Consider the following 25,614-nt stretch of genomic DNA (forward strand, 5'->3'; position numbering starts at 1 on the left):
AGTTCTGAGTGCCATTAGACCAAAATTCAGCATGCACTGCACATAAGTTGCCTTTCCTATTTAGACCAATCCGTACTATCTAATGCTACAGAAACAAATAAATGTTCCGATGCTGCGTAAAAATCTGGTAACACTGCTGTTGTTTTCCTTCTACACTAATAGTAAGTTAAGAACACTGCAAAATACTTGTCTTTACTTCCAGCCAATAACCTATCTATCATTTCTTAATCAAGTAAAATCCTGTTTCCAGAAAAATCTAGTCCCAAATTAAGCACAAGTGTTTGTTGAAACAGCGCTAAATCTTGTTTTCTTTACCCCATTGACAGGTTAAAGTAGCTTAATTCGGCTGAAAGAACACAGAACCGTTTTAATTAATGAAAAATTCAGTTGATTTTAAAATTTTTTTGATATTTCGACTGAAAACAATACAAAAATCTAAAATTCGAAAAGCATTTTGCAGTGAAATAATTTTTGGAAGAAGTCACTTATGCTAATCAAAGGCTGCATTTTTATTTGATCATGAATACAGTCAAATTTAAATAAAACAAAGTATTATTACGATTTAAAAAAGCTGTTTAGTATTTAAACTGCTTTTAAAAATCAACGCTGAATTTTCACGTTTACGTGATCCTAACCATAATATGCTAATTTGCTATTTAAGAAAGATTTCTGATTATTAACTGGTTCTGAAATATTACCGGGGCGAACATTTGAATAATTTGCACTGATGAATCATACATACAAGATCAGAACACTGTGAAAGCATATAGGGTCAACATTCATTTAAAGTGGGAGAAAACCACTAATGCTTTCCATAGTTTCTCCTCTTTCACATCAAGAGCTTTCGTGCTTGAGAAAAAAAGAGATCCCGCAATAGTCTCATTCAGACAGCTCTGGTTTATATGCATGTATTCTGACCTTCATGGTGTGTGTGGCCTGTCAGAGATCGCGCTCGAGAACTCCTCATCCCATATCTATAGCTCTATTGTTATCAATTCACAGCTCTTTTTGTTCTGGAAGGACGCGTTTCACGAGCCCCGGCGTTCTTTCCAGTTCCCACGAGAGATGAAAGTGCTCTTGGAGGATGGGCAGAGCGAATTGGAAGAATGTATTTGTTCTCTCCGTCTCACGCCGTAACACTTGACGTTCAGAAGCATCTTTATCATAAATGTAAACACAAAGAAAATGAACATTTGCGGCGCCGGATCACGAAAGTAGTATTAAGTATCAGGTATATTTGTAGCAATAGCCAAAAAAAACATTGCATTGGTTAAAATGATTGATTTCTCTTTTTTGCCAGACATCTTTAGGATATTAAGTAATCATATTCCCTGAAGATATTTAGTAAATTTCCTCTCAATAAATACATCAAAACTTTTTGATTAGCGATATGCATTGCTGAGGATGCATTGATAATATTTTTTTTGCACACTAAGATTCCAGTTGATCGAAAAGTTGTATCTCAGCCAAATTTGAACGACAGATCAATAGAAAGCTTATTTATTCAGCTTTTAGATGATGTATACATCCCGATTTCAGAAATTTGACCCTTTACTCATTTTGTTGTCAATGGTTTGTCGTTAATTTAGGCCATCCAAGATGCTGGTGACTTTTTTGATCAGTAGAAACATCTTTAATTAAAACCTGTTCTTTCAAATAATACAGTTACCAGCGTTTTGAGAGTCAACAAAGCATATACACGCCCAAGAAGATTAATGCACATGGCTGCACTGTTAAAAAAAAAAAAGGTTGAGACAACTTAAAATTTTAAGGCAACCAGCTTCATCAGATTTTTGAGTTTTCTCAACAGAAAACTCCTACAAAAATAAGTTGAGAGAACTCAAAATGAGCTGAAGCTTATTTCCTTAAAAATTTAAGTTGGTTCAACTTTTTTTTTTACAGTGTACTGGATTTAATGAGGTCCTATGAAGCTAAACAACTGGTCTGTGCAAAAACTGTATGTTATTAGCTTTTTTTTTTTTTTTTTTTTTTTTGATGATGATCGTGTTCTCCAGCATGAGCTTTGGAAGAACCTAGAAAGTCACGAATTGCATTTGCGTTCGATTGTTTGCCTAGAAATTGTGCACAAGCTTCAATATTGCTTTTCCGCTTCTTTGCCTTGGCCTTTCTTTTGCCTTCTTCGGTTTTGGAAAGTTGATTCGGGTTCAGATGGAAGAGCCTGAGGTTTTTGGACGCAGCTGTACGCTGGAGTGCGTTTTAACTCAAATGATTCATGCGCAAATGTTAATAACAATTACGAATGCGTTAATTTTCCTTTAAAATCTCCTTCCTGCTCCCCGCTAGACTGCCCTGTGCTATTTTATGATTATGGTCTCTCCAGAGAACACTGACCCACTTAAATAGAGAATAATTTCCTGCCATCCTTGCTATCCCTGGCTCAAATTAATAGGAACATTTTAGGCAGATAATCGCGTGTCCTTTTCCTTATTAGTTTGTCAGACGTCTGCGGAACAGCTGTCAGAGGCGTGTGACGTGTTGCTCTAATGAAGCTGAGACGCTTACACCAGCCAATTATTCAAATGACTGCACGGAAAGCCAACACATGAAAATGCAGAAGTGACTTTGAATGTGTTTATTTTCAGTAGCGCAATATCCTTTGTTGCGCAGAACTGGGTCTCGTCGTATATCAGCTGTTGTTTGTGGTCGCTTCTTATTAGTCATGAATACCTGTCGCGATCACTGCGTCCTGCTGTTACGGGGACTTTGGGACTCGAAGAAGTTATTCCAGCGCATCAAATCTTTCTGCTTTGGCTTCGAGATGATTAATTATACATAAACCGTGTCAGCTATGACTCATGCATGCACTCACCTTATAATTAGAATTTGATGAGCATAATTTCCTGACATGAGGATGTTTTGGACTAATCTTGGACTGAAAAAGACCATCACGAACATTGTAAAGTTTACAAGTGATATTTAATCCTAAAATCTAACACTTGTTACCTCTTATTAACTATTAACTATGACTTTTCCTTGAATAAATTCTTATTTTGCTCTAAAAGCCTGTTTCATCTCTAAAAGACTATTTTAGGGGAAAATACAATTATAAGTTATTTAAATATTATTATTATTATTATTTATTATTATTATTATGTTGCTCCTACTCACATGAAAAATAATACTTAAGGTAATATTTATTATTAATAGCGCATTAAATGCATAATTACTGCTGCTGCTGTTGCTACTAATAATAATAATAATAATAATTATTATATTATGATTATTATTAATATGTGTTGCCTTGTGGCAATTATTTTATTGACACAAAAAATGTCATTACCATACTAATGGTTTTCTGTTTGAATTAAAAATGACAAAACTGTTTTTGTAAATCTAAAATATAACATTTTCACTATTATATCATTGTTTTCAGATCACTGCTGTAATATAGTTAATGAAATAAATGAAAATAAATACAATTTTAATAAAATAAAAATATATTTATTTCAGTGCAAGATATTACCAAGTAATGAGTCTTTCTTTCTTTTTCTTTCTTTCACTCTCCTTCATTGAGTTTTTATCTATATTTGTATTCTTTGGTTTGACTCACATGCTGGTTGTTTATCATGTTGGTTTAATAAATGTTATTTTAGGTCAGATGGTCACAATCCCTTTTTCTATGCCTTGGTTTTTAGAAGTACTTTTCCTGTTCATTATCTCCGTTGGGATTTTTAAACATTCTTCAGTAAAATGTTTCCAGATAGATCACAATACAAACACAAAAGTACAAAGATACAGGGCTTTTTAGGTCAAAATAAATCCTATGAAGCATTATGAATGATGTAATCAAACCGCTGTACCATAGTTGGTTAATAAATGCGTTTGATGTCTGATGTTTCCTAAAATATATACAAAAATCCAGCTTATTGCATGTGCATGGTTACATAATTCTAATATTTTCTGGGAGTGAGTTATAGTTCTCTTTTGCAGTCTGTTTCCATGGTAACAGCAACTTTATTAACTTATTTTAACTCATTTATATTTATTTAATGCGTATTTAATTTAATGTATTTGTACATTTGTTTTAATAATTCTTATGTATTTCTTTATTGACAGCTTTGCATGTGTATCAGACTCTGAGCTAATGGTACGTCTGTTTGGACAGGTGTATGCATCACAACTAAAGTATAGATTATTAAAAAGGCGTAAAATATTATTAAAGAATACAAATATAGCTTAAAAACCTAAGAGACAAATTATGCCCTTTTACAATATGTTATATAAGAAGAGGGCAGAACCTTTACAGCTCACAGAATGTCATACAGCCAAAATGTCAGAACTTTATAATGAAATATGCAGACAGGGATAGTTTTTTGGGATAACGACAAGCTCTGCTCTCTGTGAATACTGTCAGAGCACAGAAAATACGAGGCGATTCTTACTTCTGGATATGATGTTTGAGCATAAACAGCTGGTATTGACTCATCTTTCAGTGCAAACGCTGTGTTGAACCCACCCTTGTTTACGAAGCAGTCCGGCATAAAATGATTTGCACCAACATATGAATCTTCAGAACATTTCCCTTTCATAAATGAAATTCATCCACATTGTGGCTCAGATGCTAAGGATATGTGGGAGGGGTGGTGAGGTGTAATATAATTAACAATAATAAAAGAAATTACATATTGCATTTATACTTTTCTCTTTTGTCTCCCTCTATATATGCACATTTATACAGAGAGAGAGAGAGTGTGTGTGTGTGTGTGTGTGTGTGTGTGTGTGTGTGTGTGTGTGTGTGAGAGAGAGAGAGAGAGCCTATTTTTAGTAATAATAAAAGTAACCATAATAATAAAAATACAGTACATGAAGAATGTGAATGTAACTCTCATTGTCGACTGTAGCATTCCATTGTTTGTAAAAGGAATAGCTCACGCTACAATAAAATGTCTGAAACGAACAAAGGCATGATGGTGAGTAAATAATGACAGCGTTTTCATTTTTAGCTGAAGTATTCCTTGAAATCAGAGCTGTAGACGTCATACTGATGAAGTTGAGCGTTTGCTCGGCGGAATCCTAATGAAATGAGAGCTCTGACCTCTGCCCTTCACTTCTGTTGTTGTTTTTCCTTCACGCTTGACGGTTTTACTCCTCCATTCCAGCCTTATGCTTGCACAGACCAATAATTCCCTGTTTCTCTTCGAGTAATGACTTGGTTTTGTCGTCATTTGCTGTGTGCTTGGATCTCAGAAGGTCCGAAAATCACTGTCTCTCTTCTTTCTCTTCTTCTACAGAGATGTTGAAGGAGTTGAACCAGCAGCGGCGAGAGAAAGAGTTTACAGACCTGAAAATAATTGTTGAAGGCAAAGAGTTTGAAGTCCATCAAAATGTTCTAGCTTCCTGCAGCTTGTATTTCAAGGACATGGTGAAAAGGTTTGCTTTCCTCCGTCCTTGATCCATTCTGTTCTTTCGTAGGGGTGCATTTGTGTCGCCTCCTTTTCCCTCCCTGTCTCTTGCAGGTCTGAAGACATCGGTTCCCGTCACAGGGCCAGTAGCCATTCTGTCTGTCCCACCGACGAATGTATTTTACTGCTGGGAAAGGTCAAGGCGCCGGCCGATCTGACCCTTTCATCTCCATTTCCTAAGTGTGCCGGTTCGCATTTTAATGGGCGAAGAAGTTCCATGACTGGGGCTTTTGGTTTTAAATGCTTTGTAAATGTCAAAACAAATGAAAGGCAGATTTTAGGGATGCGTCTGGCATATTGGATGAGCTCGACTGTCTGTGTCAAGTGCTTCTACGGGATGATCTAGTCGTCCCACTTCACCTTTTACCTGCTGTGACTCGCTCCGTATCTCGGCGGAAATTCACACGCCGCTTTGAGCGCGCCGCCGAGATGAAGGGAGCTGCGCCGGTCTCGTTTATGCTCGGGGAAATTCTGTTTCTTGCCGACTTCGCCGCCTCGTATCGACGCTGATCTCAGCAGTCGGGTGTCCCGGAGCCGTGAGACTGACTGGATGTTGTTTACGAGCCCACACTGATACCGAATCGTGTTTACAGTCAAAGACGCGCGCAAGCTCAGAATCCGCTGTGAACGTGTCAGGTGCCCTTCTGGTGAACCCGTGAGGCCAGTTTCGCCGCTCGTTTACTACAGATTCGTGTTTTTACATTTCGTTTGCTGTAAATTGTGCTGAAGCAAACCTTTGAAACTTATATATAAATTTGCATGCTATACTTTTGATTAGCGTCTAATTTTTATTAGGTAGCAGAAAGACGTAGTAATGCGAAAATCAAAAAGATTGTTTGTAGAAGGCTTTGCTTTTGGATCAGTTTCTGTATTATAGGTCCTAGCTTGATTTTTACGATCAGTTTTTCAGAGGTAGAATTTTTCCTAGACATTTGAAGTAATAGAGACATTTGAGTTGAATTTTTGAATTTTGAAAGTTTGCATATGCTTTTTTGTTAAGTATCACACTTGATATATCAGGCTTTATGCATAGTAAGAATATAGACAAAAGTAAATATATAAAATCAAAAGATAATAAAGAAAAATAATTCGTAATTTTATTGTGTTTTGTCTGTAATTTTTCTATGATTTTTTGTTGATCTGTATTTCAGAGCTTGATTTTTTTTTTTTTTTTTTTTTAAGGCATGTCGTTAAAAATATTTTGAATGTATCAATATATCAATTGACTCACTGTTTTACATTGACAGCTGCAGTGTAAAAAACTGGTTTTGCACACTTTTTGACGCAGAAGGGCACCAAATAGGAATGAAATATTCCATGGAGTTTTAAACATTTAAAAATAAACCTGGTAAATAAGTCAAAGCGAGAGAAGTCTCACATTACGGACGGACTTATCGCGGATAACAACATCCCAAATCAAAGCTGTCCATGTGTCGCAGGGTACGATTAAATTCATTTACATTTGACGCGTTTAACATAAAGAGACCTTCGCTTAGTCAGTCCGCTCTTCATGTTTGTACATTAGCATGGGCTCTCATTATCGCCTACAGTTTTGGTCAAGAGATACTTTCTGAAGCACAAGATGACATTAACGTTCTGCTTGAGCAGATGAAAATTGTATGACATTGAAATCTGTGTTACAAGTACCCCACACACATAGATTTCCTTTTTTTAATCATAAACCCCCATAAGACCTCCACTCTCTGCGCCGCTGATACTCGATTGCCATTGGCTCATCTGCGTTCGAGGGGAGGGGCTTACCAATAGGTCAATTTGGTACAAATGCTGCAATTTTTATGCACAAAAAGATTACATTCTGTTGCTTGTAATGTATATCAATGAGATCTTTAAAGACAGTTAAATCAAATTATATAAATGTCTGTATTCACTTTATTTTTTCAATAATATTTCTTTTAGTAAGGTGATCCAAACATGCAATGCAATCCAATGATGATCAAGAGATGAACAAATACATTTTTCAGAATCATGGCGATAATTTTTGAGACATTTTAACATTGACTTTTCTAAAAACATGATAGATGATCAAGTAGTTGGTTTGGTCATCTTGAAATATTACCACTAATAACGTAACTGCTATTTCTTGCATTTATGAAATGAGTAAAGATTTATCACAGCATAACGACAAGTAAACGATGAGCTGAAGTAGATTGTGTGCAACAGAGTTTTGCTCATGTTGGCAATTTAAGCCTTAAAAATCAAATATCAAATATGATGCAGGAGGCTTTATAGGGTTAATGTATTTTTGAATGAAAGTACAGCCGATTGCATGGCTGTTGTTCATCTAACCCTCTCAGCCTTGTGTGAATCACATCAAATTAATTAATTCAGGGCATTGAACACAGAGAACAAACAGATTTGAGTCGACCTGGCATGGAAATCGCTGCATATTCTGGTCTGATATATATCGTGAAGCATCCACTCCAGCTTGAAGGCCAGATTGCGCCGGGGAATCTCGGCCGGTTGATTGTGAATTTAGTCCAGGTCGAGCTGAACTATCTCGAGAGCGGCAGCAATGAAAACTGCATTAGGAGCAATAACTCAGAAGTTTGTTCTCAGTGAAGCACAAAATGTGCTGATACACCTCGCGGCGAGTTCCAGTGCCTCTGGAAGGCTCTGAATGGGGAATTTCACACTCTTGTTAACGTCTAGATTGTCTTATTTTAAAACACAGAGGAAACTAGCATTTCTGCAAAACCTAGTGAGCTGCCAAGGCAGCATCCTGACTGATCTGGAACGCATCGTGCACATGCGACTTAAAAATTAATAGAATTGATTTCGATGTTATCACGATGAACGGTTCATGATTTACACTTTTTTTTTTGTATTTGTGCATGCATTTATGCTTTGTATATGCGCTTTATGTTTATTTATGCACATGTATTTATTTAGACATCAGTTTTGTATTTATTTTGGTTTTGGTTTAACTTTTTCCTTTTATGCATTTATTTATTTATAACATTTGTTTAGAATATCATTTATTACATTTATGTACATTTATTTACACATTTATTATTTTTTTGTATTGATGCATTTCTGCTTTCTATATGTGCACTTATGTATTTTAAGTATTTATGCCATATATATATATATATATATATATATATATATATATATATATATATATATATATATATATATATGGATTTATAAATTGTTTGTGTTTATGCATGAGCATTTATTCATTATTTTTCATTGCAATTATTAATGCAATAATACATTTATATTTATCTATTATTTATCTAATATTTCTATCTATTTCCACATATATTTATAGATGTATGCACTTATATATGCATTTATGGATTTGTTTTTGCATTTGTTTATTTTTAGCAAGTCTGTATTATGTATGCACACTACTTATTTAAAAAAATCAATTATTATTATTATTTTTTTAATTGAGCTTGTCAGGTTTCATTCTGGGATCGCGACCTAAGATGCATTCTGGGATGGGGTTTTGAAAACCAGCATAATCTTGCACATATGATGCCTGTAGGCGGCTCATTAGGTTCCAGAACAAAGCCATACAAAGCCGCATCATCGGCATTCAGTCGAAAAAATACATTAGCTCTGTGCAGTTGTTTATCTTTTTACAAAGTCGAAAATATGTAACCTTGTCGAGCTGCATTAAAGCAGCACCCTGCATTCGAACAGACAGTTCAATCCAGTTCAACTTCACAGTTCAACTGGAAAGTTCAAGCTGATGTTTGTGTGCGTTTATGTACATTGAGCTGTCTGTCTGCTGAAAATTCATGCTACATTAAATCGAGAGCCAAAAGCTTTGTTCGGCGGAAGAAAATCAATGGCTTGTCATGATCCATAAAGCAGCGGCATACTAAACTCTTCAAAAAAACACTCTTGCATTATTAATTTCTCATGCATTTCCAGTCGGAAAAATCTAAGTGGTCCTACACCATTTCAGCATGATTATTTGCTTGTTTACACTTCAGATGTGCTTTATTAAAAATTGACTTCGGTCTTTGAACTTTAAGGGGAAAAAGGCCTATACGATGAATATCAAATCGAGCGGAACATTGATCTTGAAAATGATCCGCGCATTGAGCTGTAATCTGAGATTAATATCAGAGAAGCCTGGCGCCCTTTAATGAGCGAATCAGGCTGTCGCTTTTGGGCGCCGTCATTTATATCAGTCAAACGGACCGTGTTTATCTAATCGTCTATAAAGAACACCTGCTGCATTTGTCGTTCTCCGAGAAAAACGTGCATTAAAAAGTGATTCATCCATTTAGCAGATCATACGCTAAGTGGATCTGCGTTCGATGTAATATATAGCCATTAACGCTGCCTCGCTCGCGTCGATACCAAGGCAGCGGCGCTTATGAATTTCACAATATCTCCAGAGATCCAGCTTGTACGCCTGCTGGATTTTATTGAATATTTGTGCTTTGTCTCTGGCAGCGCATCCATCACGTTGCCACTTGCTGAGTGTTTTCACGTATATATATATATTAGCATAGACACTTCGTTACTAGTCTGAGACGGATAGCTGGCGTTGAAGAGCCCACTTTAGTTTGACAACTCTTGATTTGTTTTGTTCCATTAAAATGGACACTTAACTCTGAAGTTGTAGTGGTTTGATACCCACTTGTAATTTTTTTGCTGCTTTCTTCTGATCCTCTTATCTCGTTTTGTCTGGAAGAAGCAATATAGGCATAAGCTAAAGCGCCGTTTTTTTGTGGAGTTGATATAGTCCTTAGCTATCATGACAATCGCTTATTATTGGTTGGCATTCATTTAATCGCGAATTTTTATTTTGGGTTAATTTGTATTTTTTTACGCGTTCATGCCATGATTCCTAGAATATTTATTTGCAGAATTTATTCAGCTTTTTGCGTGAACCGCCTAGTTCGAGGTTTTGAAGCTAAAGGACGCGCAAACCGCTGTAGGCTGAGGCTGCGATCAGCTAAAGCTAAATTAAGCATAAATCGTGGCTGGAAAAGTAGTTTCGCTAAAAAGACGCTTTGCCGCTTCAAATAACACGTTTGTGCTGAAGATTTCATGAAAGCGAGTGTTGATTAAACCGCGCTGTGGTGTGTAATCAGGTATAATATTGTCGGACAATCTGCATGTAATGTCAGCGAACACTGGAACAAAGCAAGCACTCACATTTATAGATGTTTCAGACCGCTTTTTCTCTCAAGGACGTAGGCAAATGAGCGTGCTCGACATTTCCTGGAAAATGGGAAAAATGGAAATTGTGTCTATTTTAGAGACCCCTGTCATTCTTAAAAGGTTTGCAGCCCCTTGAGTGCCGTTACTTTCATCACTGTATTTTCTCAGTCTAATCAATATAATAGTCGTAGTCAGGGGATAAAAAGAAAACTTTTGATGACCGTTTTAAAGAAGGATTTCAGGCCAGACATGTGTTTTACTTAAGGAAAGGAATATGGCCAAAAAGCTATTTTTTCTGAGCACAGATTCCTTGTTTGACTTTTTATTTAGGAATTAATTTCTTTTCCACGTCAATTATTTTTGCTACGCGTTTGTGTTTATGTATTTTTATTTATTTATAAGTCATTTTTTAATTATGATTACAAATGTGCGTGTGTTTTCTTATTTATAAGCCGATTTATTTTCATTTGTTTTATTCTTATCGATTTTTCTTTTTTTTTTTTTTTTATTCATTTTCAAAATGTATCTGTCAAGTCATGTATTTCCATTCTGTCAAATACTACTTGTTTCTTTAAATTGCAATGCTTTCTGGGATCTCTGTGACGAGCACGCGACGCTGCCTGAAAATACGTCCAAAAGAATGCATTTTACAAACCAGTATTCACGTACTCTCATATCGTGCGCCCTTTTTTGAGTGCCGTACTTTCATCACTGTATGGTCCCGATCCAATCGATATAACCGCGATAGTCCCTGGAGGCTTTTGATAACCATATAGATTTAAATTTTTTCCAGGCCAGACATGTGATCGTATTCTAGAGAACAAAATTATGGCCCAAAACTCAGTGTTTATGGAAACGAGCTAATCTCAGGGACAGAGAGAGGGCTCTTTTCTTTCCCACCTCTTAATGGTCGACTACTTTTTTTGCCTTTTCTTTCCTCCTCCACTTACACCTGACAGCAATAAACTTTGCATTTTTGTTTTTCCTTTCAGGAGTAACATTTCTTGATTTTTCAGCCAGCGCCAGAGACACCCACCTCACCTCACCTCACCTCATACTCTGCCTTTTGCCTCCTCCAAGTCCAAGCTCTTATAACGACTAACGTCACCGTTCGTACGCAGGCCGTGTTGAACTCTGTTTTTGGCAGGTGTTTGAAAGTAAATCCACGTCCCAGTCATGGAATGGTCCCTTTCCCTGTAGGATGGCTGCTGGTTCCCTGTGGCAGAACTGATTTTCTACCCCCTCCTTTCCTCCCTTGCTTACACCACGCTGTCTGTGTGTGTGTGTGTGTGTGTGTGTGTGTGTGTGTGTGTGTGTGTGTGTGTCACGTGTAGCATGCGTTTATCCGTGCTCATTTTGCAAACACCTATCATTTTAAAGAAACGGTTCACCCAAAAATATAAGTGCAATCCGAGATACAGGTGAGTTTAGATTTGGAGAAATGTGTCATTTCATCACTGTTTCAGCAATTGATGCTCTGCGGCGAATGGGTGCCGTCGGAATGAGAGCTGATAAAAACATCACAATAATCCACAGCGCTCCGGGGTCCATCAGTTAGACCAAAGCACTGGTTTTTAACCAGTGAAACCAGTCCAAACGGCTTTAATATGTGGCTGGATAACCGTAGTTTTTTCTTCATTGGATGATTAGATGTACAGTATATTTTAGCCAAAACCAAAGGTTTAAAACATGAAACGATGGGTTAGTTTTTGGCTTCACAAGATATTAACCGTGGACTGGAGCATTGTGGTGTTTTTATCAGCTGTTCGACTCTCATCCTGACGGCACCCATTCACTGCCGAGCACCCGCTGTTGCGAGATGCTACCTTTCTCCAAATCCGGTGAAGAAACAAACTCATCTGCATCACGGAAAGGCCCGGGTCCGAGCACATTTTCAGCAGCTTTTCATTTGTACAGCACGCTGTGATTTGAATGTCACCCGTTAAGCCAAAACACGGTACCTCCGTTTTGGTGTAGCGTTAAAAACTGCACCCATGCTAATATGACGCGTTTTAAAACACAACCCGGTCAGGCAAAAGTGCTTGTCCTCCTTCACGATTTCCTACCTCAAAGCAGGGTTTTTCTTTTCTTTCCACGATTTCATTTGCTGCCGATAGTGACTCAGAAATTACACCTTCACCTTTAACGCACGCGTGTCTGGAGTAGGATAGCAAGCTTCGTTATTATTATTTCCACCTCGCTGCCATGTCTAAGCGCTCGTTGGACGCGGTCGGCCGTTAATGGAACATCATTATGAGCTTTTGTTTCTCCAGACACCTTTGTCTTTCCGCAGCGTCCCAGATAATTGAGCTTTATATGTTTAGCGTCTAAAGGCACGCGCCTAAACAATGGCAAAAGCAAAGCCGCGGTGCGTCCGCCTGCCAGGCCGCCCTCAGCAGATACGCTAAGCCAGCGGCCCTCTTCTAGACGGAGAGGCTCATCTCGGCAGCCAGGCAATCTGCGCTCTCCATATGCCTTTAAACATATATTATGCATGAAAATGCATAGCAGCTCACTCAAGTTTCCCCTCAGCTGCTGCTGTAGAGAAACACACAGGCTCGACTTTGAGTCACACTCGCTGAACAGCTTTAGTTGATGCTTTTCCAAATGAGTCCATCTCACTTTGCGCTGCTTGATAGGTTTTAATTGTTTCTTAAAGGAGCAGTTCACTCAAAAACTAACCATTATTTAATCGTTTTTCGTTGTAAAATTGTGTTTATGCGTTAATGTAGTATAGTCAAGCTTAAAAAAAGACCATATTTATGCCTTAAAATTGTCCATATACATCTATATATTGAAGTCTTCTGAAGCCGTGTTATTATTTGTTTATTATTATAGTGTTGTTTAACTATATTATAGTGTTTGCTAATATTTCAATTGGCTTTAATTTGGTTTGCATTTTCTGTTTTTTTTTTTTTTTTTAATGAGTGTTTAGTAATTAAAAGTAAAATGATGAATTTTATTTTTATTTTTATTGGATTTTAATCAAATTTTTCCAAGTTGCCAAGGCATTTTTATATATTTTTAAATAATAATTATTTTTAATAGTTTTTTCTTCTAATATTTATACATCAGCTTTATTTCTGTTTACAAAAAGCCAAAAATAGTTGAAAATCAAAAATTACCATTAATTTGTATGTTTTTCGGTTTCATTAAAATCTTATATGACACTTCTCATAGCTAAAATGTAAATAAAAATATAATTAAAAATGTTGTACTTTTTTAAAAAAATATATATATTTTAATGCTAATTTATTTCAGGTAGTTGCTAAGGCATGGTTTCTCTTATTTATTTTTTTTTGTTTGTTTAAATTAAAATTTTTCATTTATGCTTTATTTTATTTCAGCGTTATTTCGGTTAATGAAAGCAAATTCGATTTTATTTTATTTTTGTTATTTTCCCTAATAACACCACTGCTCTGATGTCTATAAATAACTGTGAGAAGAACGGACCGTCACTGCTAGTTGAAACCGACACACAAGCTGCAGGTTTAACCTTTTTCATACTGTGTCCAGGTTATCGGGAGAGAACAGAAACGGTGAGAAGATGCAGCTGACGATGAGCAACATCAGTTCAGATGTTCTGGAGCTTCTCCTCGAGTTTGTTTACACCGCTCCTCATTATCGACTCGGCCAACGCCAAGACCTTACTGGAGGCGCCAACAAGTTCCAGTTCAGCACTTTCTGCAAAGTCTGCGTCTCCTTCCTCGGTAAGAAGCTGACAGATGAAACCTTTCCCCACACGTTCAACAAATTCAGCCGCTGAATCACGTGCGTTTATTACAACGCTGCGTGCATTAGTTTCGATATCAACCAAATTGCTCGCCAAAACTTTTCCCGTCGCGCCTGGTCGGAGAGCGAATGGAAAAAACCGCCGTGCTTTAGCTGCGCGTGACCTTGAGTAACTTTGCAAGAGGACCTGCAGCAAACGCAGAACGGGATTGTAGCTCTCGATCTCTCGTGGACGAATTATGGTAATCGGGTTTCTAATGAGTTTGTTTTTGTAGGTACTCTAAAAACTTGGGAGTAATTTACTGGAACTTCGTGGTGAAGCCGTGAGGGAATACGCTCATTATTCATTCTGTCCGTGTCTCACTCTCTCTTTTTGGATTCTGTTTCCTTTCAGAGCTGGAGGCTTGTGTTATGTTGATTGACACATGAGCACAACACACACACTCTCTCTCTCACACACACACACACGCGCACGCACGCTCTGCTGCGGACTGAAGTGAATCAGAAATACAGTTGCTCATTACAGAAGTCGTAATGACTCGCGTGCCGCTTGCGAATCAGACATCTCGACGCTTGATATGCAGTAATTTCTAGTAATCTCAATACGCGTCGTAATATTTTAGTGCACCGAGCCAGACTCGAGGAGTCAATCCATACATATTTTAACATGTAGATCCTGACGGGCGGCTCGGCAGCGTTCAGGACTGAATGGGGAATGCGGTTTACATGTCAATCCAGCTGCACGGTTTGAATTGAGATGCTTGCAGGATGCCGAGTTATGATTTGAATCTGATGTGGAAATTGAAATAGAGCGAATGAAGTCATGCTGTAAGTGTAGTTTGCATTCGTGGTTTTAAACCACCCATATCCAGCTACCCATAAATGTTGCTCTGTGTGTGCATAGATATTCATTATTTATTCATTGTATATTTATTCGTTCTAATTTATTATTATTAATATTATTATTATTAATGTTGTTGTTTCTTAATGCATATCTATTATTATGCCTGTAATTTTTGTGGTTTTTCTATAAATATTTTCCAATTTCTTTTTCTTTTTCTTTCTTCACTAAACCTGTTATTTATATCATAAGTGTGTAAATAAGAATAATGCCATATTACAAGTCGATGATAATTATTGCACAAAAAATATTTAAAATAGAACTAAAAAAAATACACGTTTGCACATCCGTTTTAAATATTTGCACATTTAAAATGTGCATATGCATGTATTATGTTGTATGTGTTTATTTTTTATGTATTTTTCATTACCTGAAATTATTCGTTATGTAAGCAATACGGGGTGCCTTTTATTATGCTTTGAGTGTCTTATTGCTTTCATAAAACTCAAACACTGAAGAAAATAAAACACGTAAAAGCATTTTTTAAATAACTTCATTCACTTTCGTTTAAGTAGTGTAAGAGCGCAACACGTGTTGGCATGGCAACGCTATACTTCTTGTTTCCTCTTCCACCCGTCCTACGAACGCCGTCTCGTTTAATTCAAGGTTAAGGACACTTCATATAGCACGCGACCTCCCGAGGATTCGACCTCTGCAGGGCGCAGCCTTTTAAGTGAGACGCAGCTCGCGTTTTTTCCCAATTCAAAACTATACGAGTGAGACGTCTAGTCTTTGGTGATGCGCAAGGCGGTTATGGCCATGCCGTGTCGTGAATAATACCCAGCTGCTGACCAATCAGAATCGAGGGATAGAACTAACCGCTTTATGAAGTTCGTCTGTGTTTTTTTTGGTTGTAGAAAGCAGCCGTCGGTCTTATGTCTAACTAGTGACTTTTTCCACCGTATTTGACAGCACTTAACTGAACTGAGTAATCGAAAGGCTTTCCGACGCTTTCATGAATTATGCCCTTTTTTAATTGCTGTCGATGAGGCAGGTTCGAGGAAAGTGAGTAATGAGTTTAGCTTCAGAATCAAAAAGCGGATGTCGGCGGCTTTGACAGCTCCGGTTTGAGCTTCTCTTCCCACGAACCCCCGGGATCCCGAGCTTATTAATCTATCAGCACCTCAACACCTATGAAATGACATTTCTCTCCTGTAGGGATCCGCCGGAGCGCTCCGTCTGCTTCGGTATACAAAAGTCAGAAATGAAAAGTCAAAACGTGCAAGACTGACTCGAGACTCTCTTGTTAGCGTGACCGCTTCAGATAAGCGGTATATGACACTTGAATGCATGTGAAAAGGGAACGCTCTCCGAAAGAGATTCTTCTTCAAGGTTTCATCGGCGGGAGAGAGTTCTTACAATCAAGATGGTGCATTGAATATTTGGTAATAGAAATCGAAGCCATTTACGCTTTCATGAGCGCATGTGCTTTCATTACACGTAATTGTGTTTTGAGTGCTGGGAGATGTGTGCGAGCGGACTTTTCTTTGCACTTTTATCCAGAGCTTGTCGTATACTGTATGCTGATGCTGAAAAAATAATAATCACACCTGCGATTTCACCCACTTAAAGTCCCGTAATCATTTACTTTTGTATGCCGCCTTTCTTAAGTGTTAGTAAATTAATGTTGATGCAGATGCACAATAATAAAGAAATTAAATTATACCATCGCATCGTCCAATAAAACCTGAAAATGCATGGCTTGTTATTTTTTGATATTATTTTATATTTATAAAAATCGTTTATTTGTATAATTTATGGCAAATGAAATGTCTATTGTGCATTTATTAAGAGTTTTTAAAATGGTACTTAAAGTCAGTAAGTTTATGTATATTTAATAATATTTACAATATTGTTTTGTATTGATAAATGTAATTTCATATAACATTTTAATAATAATAAAATGTATATTATAATATAATAAAAGCATGTTTGATACAAATTCTATATTATTTATTTATTTATTTATTTATTTTCATGCATTTTGCAGATTTTAGTTCTTAAACTATCACCTCACGACTTACATATTAATATTATAGTAAGATATTATTTATTTAGATATCTTACTACATTTATTAAATTTGATTATTTACAAAACCATTAACATTTTTATTTCTATACTTTTTTTAAACATCTACATATACATATGTATGTATATGTATACAAATGGTATGCTAATATATTAAATACATTTATTTATAATCTATATCTATAATTATATGAACGCATGTAAATATTTTCAAAATGCATACTGTTTGTGTGTATTTATATGTACATAATAAATTGTATGCGATCAAAATCTTATTTTAGATCACAATTCATCATTCGACAGCACTATTTTTTTATTTGTTGCGATTTAAAGTGAAATGGGTTTATCGTTGACTGGTGTTATGAAGTGCGTGCGTTTATTTTCCTGTCTTTTTTCCAACAAGCTGTTTGAGAACTCACCTTTTCCACAGCAAAACACTCGGATAAGTTTAATCTTCCCAACACTTTGTTTGTTTCCCGGCTCATATATATATACGTGTGTGTGTGTGTGTGTGTGTGTGTGTGTGTGTGTGTGTGTGTGTGTCCCGCAGAGAAACAGCTGACGGCTGCTAACTGTCTGGGAGTGCTGGCCATGGCCGAGGCGATGCAGTGCACCGAACTACACAACATGGCAAAGGCCTTCGCCCTGCAGAACTTCCCCGACGTGGCCGGCCAGGACGAGATCCTCAACATTTCCAAAGAAGACCTGGTCAGTTACATGTCCAACGACAGCCTGAACACGAAAGCGGAGGAGCTGGTCTACGAGACGGTCATCAAATGGATCAAGAAGGACCCCGGCAGCCGAGTGCAGGTGGGAGAGCAGGGTTAATCGAGCCGGTTTGGTCCGTGGTCATGTATAAATACACTAGAGCTGCTCCGTATTGATTCTGGAGATCTCCATAGAGAAGGTGTTCTTCAGATGCGGTCCATGGGAGTTTGAATGCAGCTGCTTCTTCAGTTTCGGACCTTGTTTTGTGACCTTTGGTTTTTAACAAACCCGACTGATCAGTGTTAGGGTCATCCTTCTGTTTGTTGTTGGTTTACTACGGACATTCAGCGTATTTTAGACATCTAGTAGAGAAGTTATATTATATCATATGATATAAAATACTATTATATTATATTAGTGCTGTCGATTAACCGTGATTAATCACGCTCAAAATAGCACACAAAAACACACACATATAGTATATATTTTTACATACCGTTAACATTTTGAAAATATTTATGTTTATATAATTTAGATTATATATAAATGCATTTAAGATAGAAATATATATATATATATATATATATACGTGCGTGTGTGCATTTGTATGCACGTAATAAAAATAAACCTTACGCAGACATATTAATTTATATAAAATTTAAATATAATATAAAATTTATTTTATTTTAATGGTTTGACAGATATAACTTTGTTTACAAAAGGATGCATTACGTTTATCATAAGTGACATAAAAATAAAACCGTTTCAAAGAAAATTTAGCTTTAAATATATTTTATTTAAATTAAATTAAATACACATTTCCCCAAGAGAACAGTTACCTTAAATTGCAATAATATTTCACGGCGTTTTTATCACATAAATGCAATGTGAGCTTAAGAGAGTTATTTAATGAAAGCTTATCGGTTCGTAATTTTTAAACGGTAGTAAAATATTCATTTGCCCTCAATTCAAGAGCTTAATTGTCTGGTTTATTTGACGTTTTGGGGTTTTTGGACTTGACTTCAAATATTAAATTTACAGCAAGGTTGATCTGAGCAGCCCTCGAATATATGATTAGTCATATCTTTGTCCCAGAATAAGAGAGCGAAATGTAAAACACTGCCTCGTCTGAATGTTTACCCGTGTGTGTGTGTGTGTGTGTGTGTGTGTGTTTAAACAGAACTTCATCCTATGTGTTTAAGCTGGGCGTTTCAATGTTATACAGCACACTGAGGTGTGTGTTTAAGTCTTCTGTGAGTTTCAGAGAAGAAAAAAGAAGAGTAGAAACATCACATCTTTGCTATCTGTTCGACAGAATTGCGAGATTAAATCACCGTAATCAATTTCGGGAAATGTGCCGCTTCCTTGAAAAATCGTCTTTTTTTTTTTCTTTTCCCTTTGAGCTGCAGTTCGTATCTGAGTGAGCGTTCAGAGCCGCTCTGAAAAGAGTCCTGGTAATACGCCGGATGAAACATTCATGACGCGGTGATCATGCCGAGCGTGTGAGGAGATTACCATCCTGAGAACGTGCCGTCGTTTCCTTACGTTAAATCTGCTAAAAGCCACTCGATTACACGCTCTTCTGTAGCAGACAAGAGAGGAAGGGCCCGAGCGCGACAGCTGGACATCAGACATTCACACCGAATGCAGTCTAACATGCTGCTACTTCTCACAAAAGGTTAAAGTTAATGAGAAGTTTTGGGAGTCCCCAAAAACAGGTTGACATGCATGCAAGGTCAAAAAAAACACTTTCCTTCCATGTTGAAAAAACAGCATGTGCTGGTTAGGTTATGTTTTAAAGCTGGTTTAAAGCTCAAAACATAACATAACCGGCATATGCTGTTTTTTATAACATGGTTGTCTTATAATATGAATTGTTTTACCTTATTTGCTCTACGAATCCTAAACGATTCTTTCAATTATTAATTCTTTTGCGTTACTCTAATCTGCTGTGATCGGTCGATTGGTTGGCTTTTTGGTTTTTTTATCGTTCCTGCAATGCACGTGAGCTCAGTGCGTCTTTGTTTGCTGGAGAAACCGCCATATTCATCGCGCTAAAAGCGACACCTAGTGGCAAAGACTGAATTTACATTTTCATTCAGACCAGTGGAAAAAGACCAACAAGTGGGTGGGCTATATGCTAATGTTGAAGTTAACATTCGTTTTAAAAAATGATTCGGAGTCGACTCCTTCTTTTAAAAGGACGATATGTACGTTTTCACTAGAGGTTGCACTTTCAAAACCATAAAAGAGGCGGAGCTCAGTGACGGAGCATGGAACGTTGTTTTTAGAAATCATGCTCATGGAAGCAAAAGCTCATTTACTTTTAATCAACGAATCACCTGTATGTGACGTTTATTTGCACAATAAATAGTATATATCTGCTTTCCTTAAAACGCATGCGAGAGCGGAGTCTCTGTGCAGACAGCTTGGATGTTGCAGGTCATGAGACGGGACAGATTATCTAAATCTACAAGGGGTTTTTGGATATTTTAATACAACAATCTTACAAATTGTGCCTTTAGGAGACGATAAATTTATACACCGTGCACTTTCAGATTTAAAACAGATTTTGTTTTCGTTCACTTAAAGGGTTACACACTGCACGAAAGCTCAAAAATCCTTAATAGGGGCACTTTAATGTATTTTTTTAAATAGCTTTAGGCCAGTAATCACCAAAAATCAGTTTTAGACCAACACTGGCTCTTTAAATAAACAAAAAATAGTGAGCATGAAAGGATTGCTTGTGTTCCTGACATAATATTTAACTAGGTGAAATAGGTAAATTATTTAATAATAAATTACTTATTTAATAATGATGTACGGAAGCCCTTTGCACCAAGTAGTAATTAAAAAATTGCAATACTTGAGATAAAAAGTATTCCTACTTTTTTTTTCCTCTCTTGCTATTCTTAGTTTACGTCTCACTGTTGCAAGATATAAACTTGGAGTTTAAGGGGAAAAAAAGTAAAATTGTAGTGAAAAAGTCACAATTTTTATTTTATTTTTTCTACGTAAGCTTCTGTAAATTTGTTAAAAAAAAGTCAGATTTTTAGTATATAAACTCAAAATGTAAAGCAAAAATTTAAAATATGAATTGCAATAGTGAGTTACATCTTTCAGATGAGACATTTTTAATAAATTATGAGGTCGGAAAACAGTCAGAATTGTGAGATAAACAGTAAACGTATTTTTTTTAATGCAAAAAACACGCTTAATGCTGAAAGTGTTGCAAATAAGTTCGTTCTAAATAAAAATGACATTTAGCATAACGTGTATAGCAGTATCACTGGGACAGAGCCCGTGCCTCAGGAGGTTTTCTCCTGGTTTCTGTCGGCTAAGAGGTGCGCGCGTTATGTAAGCTCACTTCTAAAGAGTGTATTTTAAGTTTCTAAACAGTCAGCAGTGGTTTACGGCATACGCTATGCTAATTAAGATTAGCATTGCTTGCATTATTTAAATGTCAGCAGATGAAGCCGTGCTTTTAGCAGTTTGTTGTGTCAAACTTGAATGGAGATGTGGGTTGTGCAATGCTAGGGAGCTATTTTGAAACGAGCTTGTCAAGCGACAAGAGATTCATTATTTAAAGTTGTTAAATTACAGTCAAGATAGTCAAGCATGGTTTTTTTAGAGCAAATGACTAACAAGCAGCTAACAACAAAATGCACTGGGTATACCGTAGTGATTCAGGACATGCCAAAACCCAATTTAGAAAATGGATCCATGGTGTACTCGCTTATTATGTAAATTGTTATAAAATTTGAGCACAAAAAAATACTTCAGCTTTATTGTAAATGTTTTGATAATATTTGATTGATCAACAATATTTAATGTAAAAGTATGCATAAAAGTATTAACGTGTGTGTGTGTGTGTGTGTACGATATGTGTGTATACAAAAAAGTATGAATACATTTTTACACAAATATGACAATATTGAAAATGCAAACAGTTCTTTAATCATTTCAAATATTCTACAATATTACAGTTTTTTCGTAATTTTGACAAATAAATTAGTGTATTTATACACAGTTATAAACATCATAGCTATTACCTTAAAACATTAGATAAAAAAAAAAAAAGAAAGTGGAATATATTGATCAAATAAATGCATAGGCATATTATATATATATTTTGAATTATATGTTACTTGTTACCAAAATAAGTGAAAATAAAATGTAAAGTAAAATGTTTTTTCTCCATTAAAAGAGCTTTTGTTGAGTCATGTAACCGTTTGCAGTCGGCAAAGTTTTCTTATAAAACTCATGTTGAAGTTTTTTTGAAGGTTTTAAAGCAAAATTAATTAATTAATTATTAAAACTACAAAAGCGGTTCAATCAAGAGCAGCACTTTTTGTCTTTTATTGTTAGATTAGGCTTATATAGGCTTATATAGTAAATATAAAGTATATGTATTAAAATGAAGGCCGTTATTTTAACCACTTTAAAATTTCACAAAATTATGAATGTGTTTATACATACATTGCATGCGTTCCTTTTCAGTTCACACATGAAATATTTCTGACCTTTTTAGAATGGTGTAGTATCCTACTCCTGACACAGATGTTACTCCCAAAACACTTGGACTAAACTCCTCCAGCATGTCTATTAAATAAATGAGCACGAGCCAATCGAGCCGAGTGTTTGGAGTGCGTGAAGCGTCGCTGTGAAACTAGATCAGATGGCATGAGGAGGAAGCGGCAGAGATTGATGCAGTGACCTTATGTTTATTTGGCCCTGCACTGCCTCCATTGAGAAGGAACTGGATAGGAAATCAATCTGAATTCAGGCTGAAATGAGTTCCTCTACTTCACGCTGTTCCCCTGGGGTTTAGCCTATGAAATCACAAATCCAGCATGGCACTGAAGCAGAACTTTGGGGGGAAAAACACTCCTTCTTTATTTACAGTCCTTTGCGCTCTCTGTCTCTGTCTTTATTTTCTGCTCTTTTATTCCGCGTATCGAACAGTTTCTCCTCGGTTTCACAGAGCGGTATATAAATCACACGCTGTAACTTTATGGCCTTTTCTTCGGTGACTCATTCTAAATACGGAAACGTTGCGCAGCCGAATACAGTTCGACTATTATAATGTAAGTGCGTGGAAAATGAAAAGTGTTTTATGTTCTAAACGCTTGATCGTTTTTAAAGACCCTCAGGGCGTTGGATAAGACACCGCATCCGAACGCCATCAAAACAATTCTGTTTTTTCATGAATATTGGCTTATGCTCCCAAAGCTAATTGCTCTTTTACGAGCGACTTTGTTCTTTTTATGCCATAATTAACATCACTTAGCAGGTTCATATAATTCAGCATCGGTTTGAGACACACTGGAATTAAATCAGCCTGTAAGGGCTTATCTAATGAATATCCAGACAACATGTTCGTTTGATTGTTTGTTTTTCAATAAATTGTGAATCTGTGATATTATCCCGCAGCGTTTATGTTGTATTTCTCAAATCATGCACTAAAATGATACATTATTTTTACCATTAAACAGGTGGAGAATAGGCGTTAACAAGATGTTTTATGTAACAATGTTAAAGAATCTCGATTTATTAAAAACGCGTCGTCTCATCGTGTGAAATCACACAGAAATATCTGCAGTTTGCGCTCCAAACGTGTTGGATTATGAAAAAAAATATTCCTCAGATCAAGCACTTGTCTCATTAAATGTATTGATAAATTATTTTTGCACTTATTTTATTAGTTATAGTGCTACATTTTCATGAAAGTAATGTCAAAATTATATATCAATCAATCAATCACTTTATATAGCGCTTTTAACTATACAGATTGTATCAAAGCACTGAACAGTATAAAATAGGAGAATAGAGGGATAGTAATGTATAACAACAAGATTAAGCACTTAATGTTTTATTAAATGCTGAGATGGTCTGTGAAATCATCTCTGGGTGCTGATCCACCATCTGATCTGGATACAAACTGAGAACCAGAATAAGAAAGAAACAGACTAATATAATGTGTCTTTAATCTAGATTTATACTGAAAGAGTGTGTCCGCCTCCCGAACAGTGTTAGGGAGATTGTTCCAGAGTTTGGGTGCGAGATAGGAAAAGGATCTGGCGCCCGCGGTCGATTCTGATATTCTAGGTATTATCAAACGACCAGAGTTTTGAGAACGCAGCGGATGGGGAGGACTATAATGAGATAAAAGCTTGCTCAAATATTAAGGAGCTAAACTATTTAGGGCTTTATAAGTAATTAACAAGATTTTAAAATCTATGTGATGTTTGATAGGGAGCCAATGCAGTGTTGACAGAACCGGGCTGATATAATACTTCCTGGTTCTAGTAAGGACTCTAGATGCTCTGTTTTGGACTAGCTGGAGTTTATCAAGCAAGCAGAACAAACATCCAATAAAGCATTACAATAATCTAACCTCCAGGTCATAAACGCATGAATTAACATTTCTGCATTTGACGTTGAGAGCATAGGTCGAATGAGTGTTATTCAAGAATTTAAGAAGCTGTAAAATAATTTTCTTTTACAATACATTGACAGTCTGTAGTATTAAAGGAAAAGCTCACCCAAGTAGTCCTCAAGTAGTTCCAAACTTGTATGAATTTCTGTGTTCTCCCAACACAAAGAAAGATGTTTGTAGCCAGGCTTTTTGAGCCGTCGACCTCAATAGGATTTAGTTTTCCTACTATGGAAGTCAATGGTGACCCAAAGCCTGTTTTTTGCGGGGTGAACTTTTAACCTGCAGCATTTGTGCTCCCAGTATAAGTGATTCCTCAAAGCATGTATCTTACTTGACCATAAAACAGGTGAAAAATCACAGAGCGGGTGTTTTTTGTTTATGTCAGGCTGGTTCTGTGTGTTCGGTGAGGTCAGCAGCAGCTCTGTGGGGTCAGTGGTTTTAATGATGGTCTCTCTGAGGTCTCAGGTGTTCTCTGGTGTTGTCTCAGTAGATTGGCTCACAGCGGGACGTTTCATCTCACAGAGAGCTGCTGAACTCTGCTGCTGTGCTGACTTCCCTCTGATTCTGATTGTCAGCTTTACTGGGGTTGAATCCAGCATTGGACTGAACGCTTTGGACTAGATGCTCCGTGTCTCATGTTGAAGATTGTATGCAAACCAATTGAAACGCATGTTGTGCATTTTTAATATTGCTGTTTTGATTTACTTATAATTTCTTGCGTTAATACATTGTGTGTTTATTTATGCATTGCTCCATTTATTTTTTTTTTTTTATTTCCATTTATTCATTTATTTATCACGCATGCATAAAATAACTGAAAATTAGCAATCAGTGTGCTACATTTTTACTAATGAAACTACATATGTGCAACTTATTTATTCATGCGTTTTCTGCATGTTTATTTACTTATGCATCAATATTTTGAGGATTGCTTTTTAATGCGCTTATTTATTTGTGTAATTTTTGAAGGTTATGCATTCATGAATTTATTTATGCATGAATGACGTACCAGGTTATAGGAGTGAATGTACCGCCTTTTGTGTCAAAATATAATTGCTTTATTTATTTAATTTTGCTTGTGGAGTGAAATAAGCTTTTTAATTCATTTTAGTTCAAATTAAAAGCATTAATTGAGCAGGAAATAGTTTAAGATCCAAACGTGCATAAAAATTAAGTCACGAAAGCTAGAAGACAAAGCTTGCTTTTGTAGATAATTTATAATGCTTGAATT

The 25,614-nt window shown here is 36.4% G+C and overlaps 1 protein-coding gene across 1 annotated transcript in view; it reads left to right on the forward strand.

Annotated features, from left to right (window-relative positions):
- The first annotated feature begins 5,229 nt into the window (after nucleotides 1–5,229).
- LOC122362265 (kelch-like protein 29) overlaps nucleotides 5,230–25,614 on the forward strand; it is a 69,258-nt gene continuing 48,873 nt past the window's right edge. The window contains 5 exon segments of the mRNA XM_043263644.1: nucleotides 5,230–5,391; nucleotides 14,091–14,189; nucleotides 14,191–14,228; nucleotides 14,231–14,284; nucleotides 17,787–18,046. Of these exon segments, the coding sequence (XP_043119579.1) occupies nucleotides 5,255–5,391; nucleotides 14,091–14,189; nucleotides 14,191–14,228; nucleotides 14,231–14,284; nucleotides 17,787–18,046 (588 nt within the window). The 5' untranslated portion in view covers nucleotides 5,230–5,254.

This window comes from Puntigrus tetrazona, chromosome 17, assembly GCF_018831695.1.
Source record: "Puntigrus tetrazona isolate hp1 chromosome 17, ASM1883169v1, whole genome shotgun sequence".
In the NCBI taxonomy this organism is placed as follows: Eukaryota; Metazoa; Chordata; class Actinopteri; order Cypriniformes; family Cyprinidae; genus Puntigrus; species Puntigrus tetrazona.